The sequence below is a fragment of the Salvelinus alpinus genome, chromosome 2, assembly GCF_045679555.1.
Source record: "Salvelinus alpinus chromosome 2, SLU_Salpinus.1, whole genome shotgun sequence".
Classification (NCBI taxonomy): domain Eukaryota; kingdom Metazoa; phylum Chordata; class Actinopteri; order Salmoniformes; family Salmonidae; genus Salvelinus; species Salvelinus alpinus.
This window is the reverse complement of record NC_092087.1, coordinates 70,700,738-70,715,907: the sequence shown is the minus strand read 5'-3', so window position 1 is coordinate 70,715,907 and position 15,170 is coordinate 70,700,738. Positions and strand designations below refer to the sequence as shown.

Below are 15,170 nucleotides of genomic sequence, written 5' to 3'. Positions count from 1 at the left end.
GTCGCAGGAATAAAATGATAGCAATCAATCCAGCGAGATTTAAGTGACAAATGGATTTTCATCCCTCAAACACAGGAAATAGATGACTGAAAAAGGCAGATCTTCAGGTGGGCGCGACATGCGTGTTATTACATTGAGGGAATGTTAATATATGAAATATGGGGAAATGAAACTTACAGATTGCACCTGTAAATGAACCATAACTGTCCCATTAGTTTTACCCTGTGTTTTTATCTTCCGACTCTAGGAGCTCCACTCTGGTAGTCCCTCCCGCAGTAGCTCCTCCCTCTCCTTCCAGAGCACTCCGCCCCCTCAGCAGAGCCCCGCCTCCTTCGGCCAGCCCTTGCTGAACGGGCTGGGTGGGCGGGTTTTGACTGACAGCCTGGGGGGCCTCAGTCAGGCCAGCAGTTCCATGGTGGGCGGGCTCATGGCCTCCCAAGCAGGAAGTCCCCAGCTGAACATGAACGGCATGCTGGGCAGCCTGAACGGGGTGATCCAGTCACCTGTCCAGAACGGCCCCCAGCCCACCCTGCCGGCCCTGCGGCCCCAGCCTCCTCCTTTGGGCCCCCAGGCACTGGCACAGGGCCTGCAGCTCCCCAAGAGCATGAGTCCGTGAGTACCTCCTCCCTGTCTGATCACCAGAAAAGTATAATGATTGGTGATAGTGTTGGTTGATTGCTGTTGATCAGTTGTTGTTGTGATAGCCACGGCCACTATTTTTGTGAGAGTGATACATTTTTATATAGTCTGACACTGACAGACAGTTGATTTCTTGTTGTTACTGGCTGTGCTGAATGATTCTGGTCTAAACTGTTACTGTAATTGATTTTTGTTGTGACTAATGGGTTGGCTGGGTAAGTGTTGTTTGGACTGGAAGTGTCCCATGATGAGTAATATTTGTATTTCAGGTCTTCTCTCCTGTCTGAGCAGCAGAAGCAGCTCCTTCTCCAGCAGAACTTCACTCCAGTAATGACTCTACCATGCCCTACAAACACACTCAGACATGCAAACACTTGCAGTACACGCTCGTGATGTTTGGCAACGCAATACAACACAACCGTGATGATAAGACGGTTATCATAAGAAGTTAAGATAAAACTGAAACAGTATTAATGGATGAATTGTCAGGACCGAAATAAGAGATACATTATTAAAATATAGCGGCGAGCAGCAATGAACGGGGTTCACAAAGCAAGCACTCAATCATGTAGGAACTATCTTCCTTTATGGGCAATCATGATTCTAAATACAACATCTGGAGTGAATCTGACGTGTGGTTCAAGAGGAGAAGAGGATTTTGAGCATTAGTGTTACATATGCAAAGAATGAGTTGTTATTCATATTTTCCTTGTTTTTTTTAGATATCATTACCAAAGTCAGTGTGGTTCATCTTAGGGATGTCTATGATAGTGATGACAAGTTTCAAGTTGATAGGCCGCTGTGGAGTGGATTTACAGTGTTTTAAATGGACATGTGAAATCAGATTTTTTTAAATTTGAAGCTAGAGGCTTGTTAGGGGGCGCTACAGGCTGGAGCTGTATAGGGTGAGGTTAGAAGGATGAGTCTGGGGGTGAGGTGGCAGAGGTGATTGGTAGGGGGCGGCTGCAGCCCTGGAATGGCAGCCCACTGCTGGTGGTTCAGGTGTTGCCTGAGCTTGATCAGGTGTAGCTAATGCCAACACTGGGAGCTGCATTGGTGTACTGTTTTGGACTGGAATTTGTGCTAGAGGGTGCCATCTGAAACCTCAGCTTCTCCAAGATTACTCCATGATTTTCAACAGTTGCCTATAAAGCTTGCATCATAGCTTTTTGTGGATGGGATTGTCATGACCTATGATGGATGAGGTCATGGGTTGTCTTTGGTGTCCGGTTATGGGTTTTGGACCTGGATTAGGGTTGAACTTTGAAGTCTCTCATTTGTTCCTCCTCAGATTCTTTGTACTCCTGTGCGGGGGTGAAAGTAGAATTAATTTCTTCCCGGTACGGGACGTCCTGTAGTGCACCAAAAAAATGTAATAACATATAGAATCCCTATTAATTCAATAGGATCTCTGTGGGCCTAGTCGTAAAGAATTGTAATTTAACTTTTAAAATGTATGACCTTTTATTTGGTATTTTATTAGGATCCCCATTAGCTAAAGCAGCAGCTACCCTTCCTGGGGTCCACACAAAACATGAAATAATACAGAACATTAATAGACAAGAACAGCTCAAGGACAGAACTACATCAATTGAAAAATGGCACACACAGCCAACATATCAATACATATACACAAAATATCTAGGTCAAATAGGGGAGAGGCGTTGTGCCATGAGATGTTGCTTTATCTGTATATTTTCAAAGATTTTTGCTGTTCATCTGAGAAATATGAGATGGAAGGGAGTTCCATTCAATAATGGTGCTATATAATATTTGACACTTTCTTGAATTTGAATTTGTGGTATAAACACAACCAGTAATGATGTTTTCATCTGATTGTCAAATAATCACTTCAAAAGGCTCCTTTACTAGGCTACCCGCGCACGTTCATCCAAATGCAACATATATCCAGCCTCTTAATAGTGGTGAATGAAAGAGACATCAGTTACACAAAACTCCAAAAAGTGTAATGACATTTGGCAATTGTCATTAGGCCAGAATGTATGCGTCCACTGCTGTCCGCGCACATCTCGGTGTCAGCCACTCATCTCTGCCTTGTCAAAATGTCTGGGTTTTCGTCAAACCACATCGCATTTTGGAGCGTAGGCTATACGACCCGTTTGCAAGTCCATTCGCTCATTTTACATGCCTCTGACATGCGGTAATGATAAAAAGTGGTGAAATTGCCTACAGTTTTCTTGACATTTTGTTATAATTATTGTTACAGGCTCATGTTTTACCGGTAAGGCGTACCTCCATTTAGTTTGTTGGGACGCCGCATCTTTTCTGTACAGCCTTACTTTCACCCCTGGCTGTGTGGTTTTGGGAATGGCTCCTGTGCCTCATCTGGTTGCTCCATACAGTAAAGGTGGACTGTAGAGGGAGGTTTTGACTGGTTCAGAGTTCAAGGTGTCACTATGGCACATCGATAAGAATGCAGAGGAAATGAAGCAAGAATCCAAATAGAGCGGTTTATTGAACACAAGACAAAGGAGCAAATCAAATGTATTTATATGGCCCTTCTTAGATCAGCTGATATCTCAAAGTGCTGCACAGAAACCCAGCCTAAAACCCCAAAAAGCAAGCAATGCAGGTGTAGAAGCACAGTGGCTAGGAAAAACTCCTTAGAAATTCCAAAACCTAGGAAGAAACCTAGAGAGGAACCAGGCTATGAGGGGTGGCTAGTCCTCTTCTGGCTGTGCCGGGTGGAGATTATAACAGAACATGATGTTCAAATGTTCATTGATGACCGAACATGGTCAAATAATCATAATCACAGTAGTTGTCAAGAGTGCAACAGGTCAGCACCTCAGGAGTAAATGTCAGTTGGCTTTTCATAGCCGATCATTCAGAGTATCTCTACCGCTACTGCTGTCTCTAGAGAGTTGAAAACGGGTCTGGGACAGGTCAGGGTTCCATAGCCGCAGGCAAAACAATTGAAACTGGAGCAGCAGCACGGCCAGGTGGACTGGGGACAGCAAGGAATCATCATGCCAGGTAGTCCTGAGGCATGGTTCTAGAGCTCAGGTGCTCCGAGAGAGAGAAAGAAAGAGAGAGAAAGAGAGGATTAGAGAGAGCATACTTAAATTCACACAGGACACCGGATAAGACAGGAGAAATACTCCAGATATAACAGACTGACCCTAGCCCCCCGACACAAACAACTGCAGCATAAATACTGGAGGCTGAGACAGGAGGGGTCAGGAGACACTGTGGCCCCATCTGATGATACCCCCAGACAGGGCCAAACAGGCAGGATATAACCCCACCCACTTTGCCAAAGCACAGCCCCCACACCACTAGAGGGATATCTTCCAACTTACCATCCTGAGACAAGGCTGAATATAGCCTACAAAGATCTCCGCCACGGCACAACCCAAGGGGGGGCCCAACCCAGACAGGAAGACCACGTCAGTGGTGACGCACCCCTCCTAGGGACGGCATGGAAGAGCACCAGTAAGCCAGTGACTCAGCCCCTGTAATAGGGTTAGAGGGAGAGAATCCCAGTGGAGAGAGGGGAACCGGCCAGGCAGAGACAGCAAGGGCGGTTCGTTGCTCCAGTGCTCTCACATGGGTAGGCAGACCATTCCATAGAAATGGAGCTCTATAGGAGAAAGCCCTGCCTCCAGCTGTTTGCTTAGAAATTTTAGGGACAATTAGGAGGCCTGCGTCTTGTGACTGTAGCATACGTGTAGGTATGTACGGCAGGACCAAATCGGAAAGATAGGTAGAAGCAAGCCCATGTAATGCTTTGTAGGTTAACAGTAAAACCATGAAATCAGCCCTTGCCTTAACAGGAAGCCAGTGTAGGGAGGCTAGCACTGGAGTAATATGGTCAACTTTTTTGGTTCTAGTCAGGATTCTAGCAGCCGTATTTAGCACTAACTGAAGTTTATTTAGTGCTTTATCCGGGTAGCCGGAAATTAAAGCATTGCAGTAGTCTAAACTAGAAGTAACAAAAGCATGGATACATTTTTCTGCCACATTTTTGGACAGAAAATGTCTGATTTTTGCAATGTTAGGTAGATCGAAAAAAAGCTGTCCTTGAAACAGTCTTGATATGTTCGTCAAAAGACAGATCAGGGTCCAGAGTAACGCCGAGGTCCTTCAGTTTTATTTGAGACGACTGTACAACCATCAAGATTAATTGTCAGATTCAACAGAAGATCTCTTTGTTTCTTGGGACCTAGAACAAGCATCTCTGTTTTGTCCGAGTTTAAAAGTACAAAGTTTGCAGCCATCCGCTTCCTTATGTCTGAAACACAGGCTTCCAGCGAGGGCAATTTTGGGGCTTCACCATATTTCTGTCAGCGTGTGTAAAAGAGGCGAAGTCCGGTGCAGGAGAGTAGCGTGATGTAAACAGGGGCACTTTATTAAATTTCCAAAGCGAGAGCATAACATAAATAAAATGCGCTCAAAAACACAGAACATAACAAAAGTAAAGCGCGTAAAAAGACACCACAGCAACATGAAACAATTACACACAAAACATGATGGGAAACAGAGGGTTAAATACAATTGGGGAAATGAAAACCAGGTGTGTATGGAAACAAGACAAGACAAATGGATATATGAAAAATGGAGCGGCGATGGCTAGAAAGCCGGTGACGTCGATCGCCGAACGCACAAGGAGAGGAGCCGACTTCGGCGGAAGTCGTGACAGTTTCATTGAAATGTACAGCTGTGTGTCATCCGCATAGCAGTGAAAGTTAACATTATGTTTTCGAATGACATCCCCAAGAGGTAAAATATATAGTGAAAACAATTGTGGTCCTTAAACGGACCTTGAGGAACACCGAAATTTACAGTTGATTTGTCAGAGGACAAACCATCCACAGAGACAACCTGATATCTTTCCGACAGATAAGATCTCAACCAGGCCAGAACTTGTCCGTGTAAACCAATTTGGGTTTCCAATCTCTCCAAAAGAATGTGGTGATCGATGGTATCAAAAGCAGCACTAAGGTCTAGGAGCACAAGGACAGATGCAGAGCCTCGGTCTGACGCCATTAAAAAGGTAATTTACCACCTTCACAAGTGCAGTCTCAGTGCTATGATGGGGTCTAAAACCAGACTGAAGCATTTCGTATACATGGTTTGTCTTCAGGAAGGCATTGAGTTGCTGTGCAACAGCTTTTTCAAAAAAAATTGAGAGGAATGGGAGATTCGATATAGGCCGATAGTTTTTTATATTTTCTGGGTCAAGGTTTGGCTTTTCAAGAGAGGCTTTACTGCCACTTTTAGTGAGTTTGGTACACATCCGGTGGATAGATAGTCATTTATTATGTTCAACATAGGAGGGCCAAGCACAGGAAGCAGCTCTTTCAGTAGTTTAGTTGGAATAGGGTCCAGTATGCAGCTTGAAGGTTTAGAGGCCATGATTATTTTCATCATTGTGTCAAGAGATATAGTACTAAAACACTTGAGTGTCTCCCTTGATCCTAGGTCCTGGCAGAGTTGTGTAGACTCAGGACAACTGAGCTTTGGAGGAATATGCAGATTTAAAGAGGAGTCTGTTTTCTAATGATCATGATCTTTTCTTCAAAGAAGTTCATGAATTTATTACTGCTGAAGTGAAAGCCATCCTCTCTTGGGGAATGCTGCTTTTTAGTTACCTTTGCAACAGTATCAAAAATAAATGTTGGATTGTTCTTATTTTCTTCAATTAAGTTGGAAAAATAGGATGATCGAGTAGCAGAGAGGGCTCTTCGATACTGCACGATACTTTCCAAGCTAGTCGGAAGACTTCCAGTTTGGTGTGGCGCCATTTCCATTCTAATTTTCTGAAAGCTTGCTTCAGAGATCGGGTATTTTCTGTATACCAGGGAGCTAGTTTCTTATGACAAATGTTTTTAGTTTTTAGGGGTGCGACTGCATCTAGGGTATTGCACAAATTGAAATTGAAATCTTCAGTTAGGATTTTTGTCCTCTGACGTCCTTGGGTAGGCAGAGGGACTCTGGAAGGGCATCAAGGAATCTTTGGGTTGTCTGAGAATGTATAGCACGACTTCTGATGATCCTTGGTTGGGGTCTGAGCAGATTATTTGTTGCGATTGCAAACGTAATAAAATGGTGGTCCGATAGTCCAGGACTATGAGGAAAAACATTAAGATCCACAACATTTATTCCATGAGACAAAACTAGGTCCAGAGTATGACTGTGGCAGTGAGTAGGTGTCACGATCGTGTAGAAGAGATTCGGACCAAAACGCAGCATGAGGAAAATAAGCCATCTTCTCTTTATTATTGAAGAAGGCAAAACGAAACAAAACACTTACAAACTACCAAAACAACAAACGATCGTGAAGCTAAATAACGTAGTGCACACACAAAGGCTACAAACGTTCTACATAGACAATTCCCCACACCAAACTAAAACCTATGGCTACCTTAAATATGGCTCCCAATCAGAGACAACAGAAACCAGCTGTCTCTAATTGGGAACCCATTCAGGCAACCATAGACTTTCCTAGACAACTACACACAACATAGACACAGCTAGACAACTATACTAAACATAAAGCCAACTACTCTAAATAAACCCCCTAAACCTTACAATCACCCTAGACACTACAAAACCCACATAAATACCCATGTCACACCCTGACCTAACTAAAATAATAAAGAAAACAAAGAATACTAAGGCCAGGGCGTGACATAGCCCCCCCCTTAAGGTGCGAACTCCGGGCGCACCAGCACAAAGTCTAGGGGAGGGCCTGGGTGGGCATCTGACCACGGTGGTGGCTCAGGCTCAGGGCGAGGTCCCCACCCCACCATAGTCAATCCCAGCTTCTGTAGCCTCCCCACAATGACCACCCTCCAAATAACCCTACCTAAATTAAGGGGCATCTCCAGGATAAGGAGCAGCACCGGAATGAGGGGCAACACCGGAATGAGGGGCAACACCAGAATGAGGGGCAACACCAGAATGAGGGGCAACACCAGAATGACTGGCGGATCCTGGCTGGCTGGCTCTGGACGCTCTTGGCTGGTTGACGGCTCTGGACGGTCATGGCTGGCTGACGGCTCTGGACGGTCATGGCTCGCTGACGGCTCTGGACGGTCATGGCTCGCTGACGGCTCTGGACGGTCATGGCTCGCTGACGGCTCTGGACGGTCATGGCTCGCTGACGGCTCTGGACGGTCATGGCTCGCTGACGGCTCTGGACGGTCATGGCTCGCTGACGGCTCTGGACGGTCATGGCTGGCGGAAGGCTCTGGCTGATCCGGTCTGGCGGAAGGCTCTGGCTGATCCGGTCTGGCGGAAGGCTCTGGCTGATCCGGTCTGGCGGAAGGCTCTGGCTGATCCGGTCTGGCGGAAGGCTCTGGCTGATCCGGTCTGGCGGAAGGCTCTGGCTGATCCGGTCTGGCGGAAGGCTCTAGCGGCTCCTGTCTGGCGGACGGCTCTAGCGGCTCCTGTCTGGCGGACGGCTCTAGCGGCTCATGGCAGACGGGCGGCTTTGCAGGCTCATGGCAGACGGGCGGCTTTGCAGGCTCATGGCAGACGGACAGTTCAGACGGCGTATGGCAGACGGGCAGTTCAGGCGCTGCTGGGCAGACGGGCAGTTCAGGCGCCGCTGGGCAGACGGGCAGTTCAGGCGCCGCTGGGCAGACGGGCAGTTCAGGCGCCGCTGGGCAGACGGGCAGTTCAGGCGCCGCTGGGCAGACGGCAGACTCTGGCCGGCTGAGACGCACTATAGGCCTGGTGCGTGGTACCGGAACAGGAGGTACCGGGCTAAGGACACGCACCTTCAGGCTAGTGCGGGGAACAACAACAGGGCACACTGGACTCTCGTGGCGCACTCTAGGCCTGGTGCGTGGTACCGGAACAGGAGGTACCGGGCTGAGGGCACGCACCTCAGGGCGAGTGCGGGGAGAAGGAACAGTGCGTACAGGGCTCTGGAGACGCACAGGAGGCTTGGTGCGTGGTGCCGGAACTGGAGGCACTGGGCTGGAGACACGCACCATAGGGAGAGTGCGTGGAGGAGGAACAGGGCTCTGGAGATGCACTGGAAGCCTGGTGCGTGGTGTAGGCACTGGTGGTACTGAGCTGGGGTGGGAAGGTGGCGCCGGATATACCGGACCGTGAAGGAGGACACGTGCTCTTGAGCACCGAGCCTCCCCAACCTCACCAGGTTGAATGGTCCCCGTAGCCCTGCCAGTGCGGCGAGGTGGAATAGCCCGCACTGGGCTATGCAGGCGAACCGGGGACACCACCTGTAAGGCTGGTGCCATGTACGCCGGCCCGAGGAGACGTACTGGAGACCAGATACGTTGGGCCGGCTTCATGGCACTCGGCTCGATGCCCAACCTAGCCCTCCCAGTGCGGCAAGGTGGAATAGCCCGCACTGGGCTAAGCACGCGTACTGGGGACACCGTGCGCTTTACCGCATAACACGGTGTCTGACCAGTACGACGCCCTCTTACTCCACGGCAAGCCCGGGGAGTTGGCTCAGGTATCCAACCCGGCTTCGCCACACTCCCCTTTAGCCCCCCCCCCCCCCAAGAAATGTTTGGGTGTTACTCACGGGCTTCCAGCCACTCTGCCTTGCCTTTGCCTCATAAAACCGCCTCTCCGCTTTCGCTGCCTCCAGCTCCGCTTTGGGACGGCGATATTCCCCTGGCTGAGTCCAGGGTCCTTTGCCGTCCAGGATCTCCTCCCATGTCCATGAGTCCTGTTTACTTTGCCGCTGTTGTTGGTTCCGATCATGCTGCTTGATCCTGTTGTGGTGGGGAATTCTGTCACGATCGTGTAGAAGAGATTCGGACCAAAACGCAGCATGAGGAAAATAAGCTATCTTCTCTTTATTATTGAAGAAGGCAAAACGAAACAAAACACTTACAAACTACCAAAACAACAAACGATCGTGAAGCTAAATAACGTAGTGCACACACAAAGGCTACAAACGTTCTACATAGACAATTCCCCACACCAAACTAAAGCCTATGGCTACCTTAAATATGGCTCCCAATCAGAGACAACAGAAACCAGCTGTCTCTAATTGGGAACCCATTCAGGCAACCATAGACTTTCCTAGACAACTACACACAACATAGACACAGCTAGACAACTATACTAAACATAAAGCCAACTACTCTAAATAAACCCCCTAAACCTTACAATCACCCTAGACACTACAAAACCCACATAAATACCCATGTCACACCCTGACCTAACTAAAATAATAAAGAAAACAAAGAATACTAAGGCCAGGGCGTGACAGTAGGTCCGGAGACATGTTGGACAAAACCCTGATGTAACAAAAATAGAACAGTTTGGCCATAATGACCATCATTATGTTTGGAGGAAAAAGGGGGAGGCTTGCAAGCCGAAGAACACCATCCCAACCGTGAAGCACGGGGGTGGCAGCATCATGTTGTGGGGGTGCTTTGCTGCAGGAGGGACTGGTGCACTTCACAAAATAGATGGCATCATGAGGGAGGAAAATTATGTGGATATATTGAAGCAACATCTCCGGACATCAGTCAGGAAGTTAAAGCTTGGTCGCAAACGGGTCTTCCAAATGGACAATGACCCCAAGCATACTTCCAAAGTTGTGGCAAAATGGCTAGGATTTTACTAGGATTAAATGTCAAGAATTGTGAAAAACTGAGTTTAAATGTATTTGGCTAAGGTGTACGTAAACTTCCGACTTCAGCTGGCCTTGCGTTTTAGGTTATTGTCCAGTTGAAAGGTCAATTTGTCTCACAGTTTCTGTTGGAAAGCAGACCGGTACTCAGTGATGTGTTGTGTTGGATTTGCCAAAACATAACACTTTGTATTCAAGACATGAAGTACATTTCTTTGCAGTTTTACTTTAGTGTCTTAGTGCAAACAGGATGCATGTTTTGGAATATGTTTACTCTTTACAGTCTTTCTTCTTTTCCCTGAGCGGTTTCCTTACTCTCCTGCAACTGAGTTAGGAAGGACGCCTGTATCTTTGTAGTGACTGGGTGTATTGATACACCATCCAAAGTGTAATTAATAACTTCACCATACTCACAGGGATATTCAATGTCTGCTTTTTTTTTTTTTACTCATCTACCAATAGGTGGCCCTTCTTTGCCAAGCATTGGAAAACCTCCCTAGTGTTTGTGGTGTTTGAAATTCACTGCTCAACTGAGGGACCTTACAAATAATTGTATGTGTGGGGATGAGATAGTCATTCAAAAACATTTTAAACACTATTATTAGTCCATGCAATGTATTATGTGACTTGTTGAGCAACTTTTTACTACTGAACTTATTTAGGCTTGCCATAACAAAGGGGTTAAATACTTGACTCAAGACATTTCTGCTTTTCATTTTTAATTAATTTGTAAACATTTCTAAAAACATAATTTCACTTTGACGTTGTGGGGTATTGTGTGTAAGCCTGTGACACAAAATCTCAATTTAATCCATTTTAAATTTGGGCTGTAACACAACAAAATGTTGAAAAAATCAAGGGGTGTGAATACTTTCTGAAGGAACTCTACATACAAAGTTTCAAGACTCTAGGTCAAATGGGGCGGTGGATATGACTGTGACGGTTTATAGGACAATTTTTGCCCAAGTTGCTCATGGCCTCTAGTGCCAAATGATACAAAAGTGAACAATCTGCTTGGCTGTTAACCCCTAATTATTCAATGAGTGTGACCATGGCCAGGTTTATTTTGGTCCCAAAAAATAAATGGAGAAAAAAAACAGCATACAGTATATGCTGCAGTCTTTTTTTGGCCCAGCACCGTTGGATTAATTTTGGATGTGCATATCACTACACATTTTCAAGTACCTTATCTCTTGTGTGTCTCAGGAGCAGCAGGTGGTGGTCTATCAGATGCTGCAGCAGCAGCGGCAGAGGGAGCTACAGCGACTCACGCTAACCGGGGCCCTCACCTCCACCCCCACTTCCCAGTCCCCCAACCTGGGGGCCTCGCCACTGCAGGGTGGCCAGGGACACCCCCTCTTCGGCCTGCAGGATAATGCACTTCACAAGCCCGGGGTGAGTGTCGATATGCAGTTGTTCGAGACTCCTTATTTGAATAGACCATTGTATAGGTAAATTCTTGATCAACTGAAGCTTTAAAAAATGAACTGCTTTCTAGGAGGTTGACTTGCTTCGTAACGCTGTTAAACCTGATGATATACTGTAGCTGTATACTCCATCAATGTTGATAAATGTATGTGTGGGCCGAACATCTAAACTCACAGGTCAGTTTTAAATGTGTTTGATTTCAGGGGGTGGGAGAGAAGGGCGGAGACAAGAATGGCTGACATGTCATCTTCATGTCTGAACTGTTGCAGCTGTAACAGCAGCTATAACAGGGGAAAGGAAAGTAATTGAGCTGTTCCATCAGAAACTAATGTCACCTTTAATCTCCACCTGAAAGACTCTTGAACTCTCTGTCTTCTATCATCTCTGTCTTTCCCCCTCTTTTATGAATGTATAATGGATTCCATTTAAACGGTTATGTTTTTTTTAATGCATTGAATTCCTTTTATATGAGGACGTTTTTTTCTTCTAGGTCTGTATGTGTGTAGGCAGCTTTCAGAGAGCATGAATACAGTGGTCTGTAATTGAATTGCACTAATCTGTTAGCTAGACCAATTGGGTTCGCTCTTGTAGCAGAGCCAGAGACTCTGGAGTCCTGACTGTAAATGTGGAGAGTATTGGGGTCCAGCATAGAAATTGTACTCTGGTGATCAATTCCAAATCAACCCCTAGCCGCTACTCTCAAGGCACTTCCTGAGATCTGAAATGATTAGATGGGCGTAAACAATATGATGACTATTCCACCTAGCCAATCAGAAGACAAGGTAAATCAATGACCTTATAACTTTAAACCTATCCAATCCTTTTAGATCTACTGGAGTGCCTATGGGTAGGGCTAAGTGTCGACTTGGAATTTGGGTGTGAGTGTTTTGGGCCAAAGTGTCCTTAGGCCATAACTTTACTGAAGCACTGACCCTCCACTTAAGCAATTATACCCCTGTGGAACCAATGTATCCCTCCAAACATCCTTGTTGAGGACAAACTGTCTGACACCTCTCTAAACATCAACTGTCTTCCTCAAGGTCTGTCTTCCTTTCATTTTCTTCCCTCCCATATATTGTACAACTATGCTATTCCTATTCTACCCTATTAAATGTCACAGCTACAGACTGGCACCAAATGATCTGGGGACTGGCATTGACAGTGTAGAATGCTAACTATGCCTCAGTCCACCCCTGGGAATTTAGAGAGAATGTATGATGTTCAATATGTGTGCCGCTGCCGAGATTAATCCAACGAAACCAAACATTTGAATATTGTCAAAGTAAATATGTAAGAAATTCATATTTTTGTTTCCTCAACCCATGTGTACTTTGCTGATATAGAACCTAATAAGGGACATTTGGTACTTACTGATTCTAGGCTACTTGGAACTGACAAGTTAGTGATGAATTAGTATGAATATTTTGCACTCTATCCTGAAGTGTTAGTGTTTTCTTATTTGTTTCGGTTGTACATATTGTTCTTTTGATGCCCGGAAAAATAGTTGTTCTTTTAGCAATACTGTATAGTTGTCAATGCCTTAAAATAACGCTAGAGTTACGGAGGAAAATCAACTCACCCATAACAGCCAGAAGGCAGCTTCTTTTCTCTTCTCCATTTCTTAATCTAGTTTTTGTTCTGGTTACATTTACCGTTATTTCAGATTTAGGCGAAAGCACTCTTTTCAATCTTACCATTTATACTATTGATAGGCAACGGTGATCATGTCAACAATTGTACAATGAAAATATGTTTATCGGTAAGTCTCAAATCATCTGTAATTGTGTCTTAAGATGCTGCTCATTGTTCTGTTTCTTAGCAGAACTAACAAGCAACATCCCATGTTAGATGGTATCACTTTACTTGGTCGTAAGATCTATAAAAGGCTGTCATAGTAATGACATAGCAGTCATGGTATTTGTGACTATGTTCTTATACAATTGTGACTCAAACTCTTATTGCTTTCGTCAGGTCAGTGTTGAATCAATTGTCATCAGGTGACTTCATCTGTTGTGATACGACTGCCTATGACATGTGTTACGTCATTCTAGTAACACCATTATGTCTACAGTATGTCTTACTACTGAGATCATGATGCCAAGTCACAAATGTTACCATTCAGAACACATAGGCAACTCGGGAACTCTAATATGTAACTTTCTTTACTGCCTGCTGCATCTACTTTCTTGTGTGGCACATAATAACAGGTCCTTCTGTGCTGGGATCAAGCTAATCTATTATCATTGGCCGTTCTCCCAGGTCTTTTAACTCACTGTTAGACTGGAATAATATTTTTCCTTTGTGGTGTTCGTTACTCATCTTATTTTATCATTTCCTAATTTAACTATGGTCAAAGATCATTTCCAAATGTGTATTGGTTTTCTGTTTGCAACCTCGATATTGACCTCCCGTACATGTGATGTCGGTAAGTATTGGAACTGTTCTGTTTTTTGTAGTTAGTTGTCAGTGAGGAACTTTCAAGCGACTATGTTAGTTGGTAAAATACTGTAGCAACGAGACTATAGGAGAATGTTAACGTTGATAACACATGAGCCTATTCCTCCATATTGACAGGACTTCCAAAAGAGGTCTGCGGTTGAACAAGTACGTCCTTATGAGTTGTTGTACGATTAAGGTAAAAATCTAGGAAAGAACATGTCGAAGGGATTGTTTTTGACTGAAAGAGTACTGCGAAGGAATCTTGAAAGGGAATCTTTCCCATGTTGCACTGGGGCGATTTGGCCCAATGAAATGTAAATCATTTTTTTAATATACTTTTGTTGTTTTTTATTGTTTGAGTACAAATTGTATACTTAAATGTGTTTGTGTATAGACACATTCATTTTCTAAGCTTTGAAGTTGGGTAACCAAGATAATCTATGTTGTTATGTATGTATGTCGTTATGTGTATCTGTTATGTAATACAGCATATTTAAGCACCTCTCTCTCAATGAAGTTTGATGAAAATGGAACTAACTTCTTGGGACATAAAATGCATGAAATGCAGTTAAGTCTCGCAAATCAGTAGCTAAATACCAAGTTAGACTACGCATAGTTTTTAAATGCATTGTTCTCAAAAAATGTTTTATGAAATTTAAATTGAGCACTGCATTTGAGAAAAGACAAGCATTGTTGTCAATGTACAGTGTATTTGTTTGAGAGAATTAATCAACAATGAATTTGCCAATATTCAGACTTAATGCCCCTGTAAAGTATTTTGATATTTTTGTGTAAAAATTAAAAAGGTACAATTAAGACGACTGAACTTTTACTGTCAATAAATGTATTTTACTGAGTTGATTTGCATGTTCTCTTGGTTTCAAAGCTTTATTTACAGACTGCAACATTGACAAAGTCCTTATTGTGTGCATCACTAACTTGAAGCAGCCTGTTATAATGCCTTCATGAACCAGTTATAACAGTGTTATGAACAGTCATAACTGAAAGAGAGCGGCTCTCCAGTTGGGCTGGCCTGTGACGCACTGACACATTTTCCAGTCAGAGGAATAAGGCA

General features: G+C 44.7%; 1 protein-coding gene across 2 annotated transcripts in view; it reads left to right on the top strand.

Annotated features, from left to right (window-relative positions):
* LOC139567601 (protein AF-17-like) overlaps positions 1-14,951 on the top strand; it is a 32,475-nt gene extending 17,524 nt beyond the window's left edge. The window contains exons 17-20 of one of the 2 annotated variants that reach the window (XM_071388967.1): positions 248-612; positions 909-966; positions 11,435-11,623; positions 11,860-14,951. In XM_071388967.1, the coding sequence (XP_071245068.1) occupies positions 248-612; positions 909-966; positions 11,435-11,623; positions 11,860-11,895 (648 nt within the window). In that variant the 3' untranslated portion in view covers positions 11,896-14,951. The remainder of the gene's footprint in view (positions 1-247; positions 613-908; positions 967-11,434; positions 11,624-11,859) is intronic. The other variant, XR_011673439.1, reaches the window with a different exon arrangement.
* Positions 14,952-15,170: the final 219 nt, after the last annotated feature.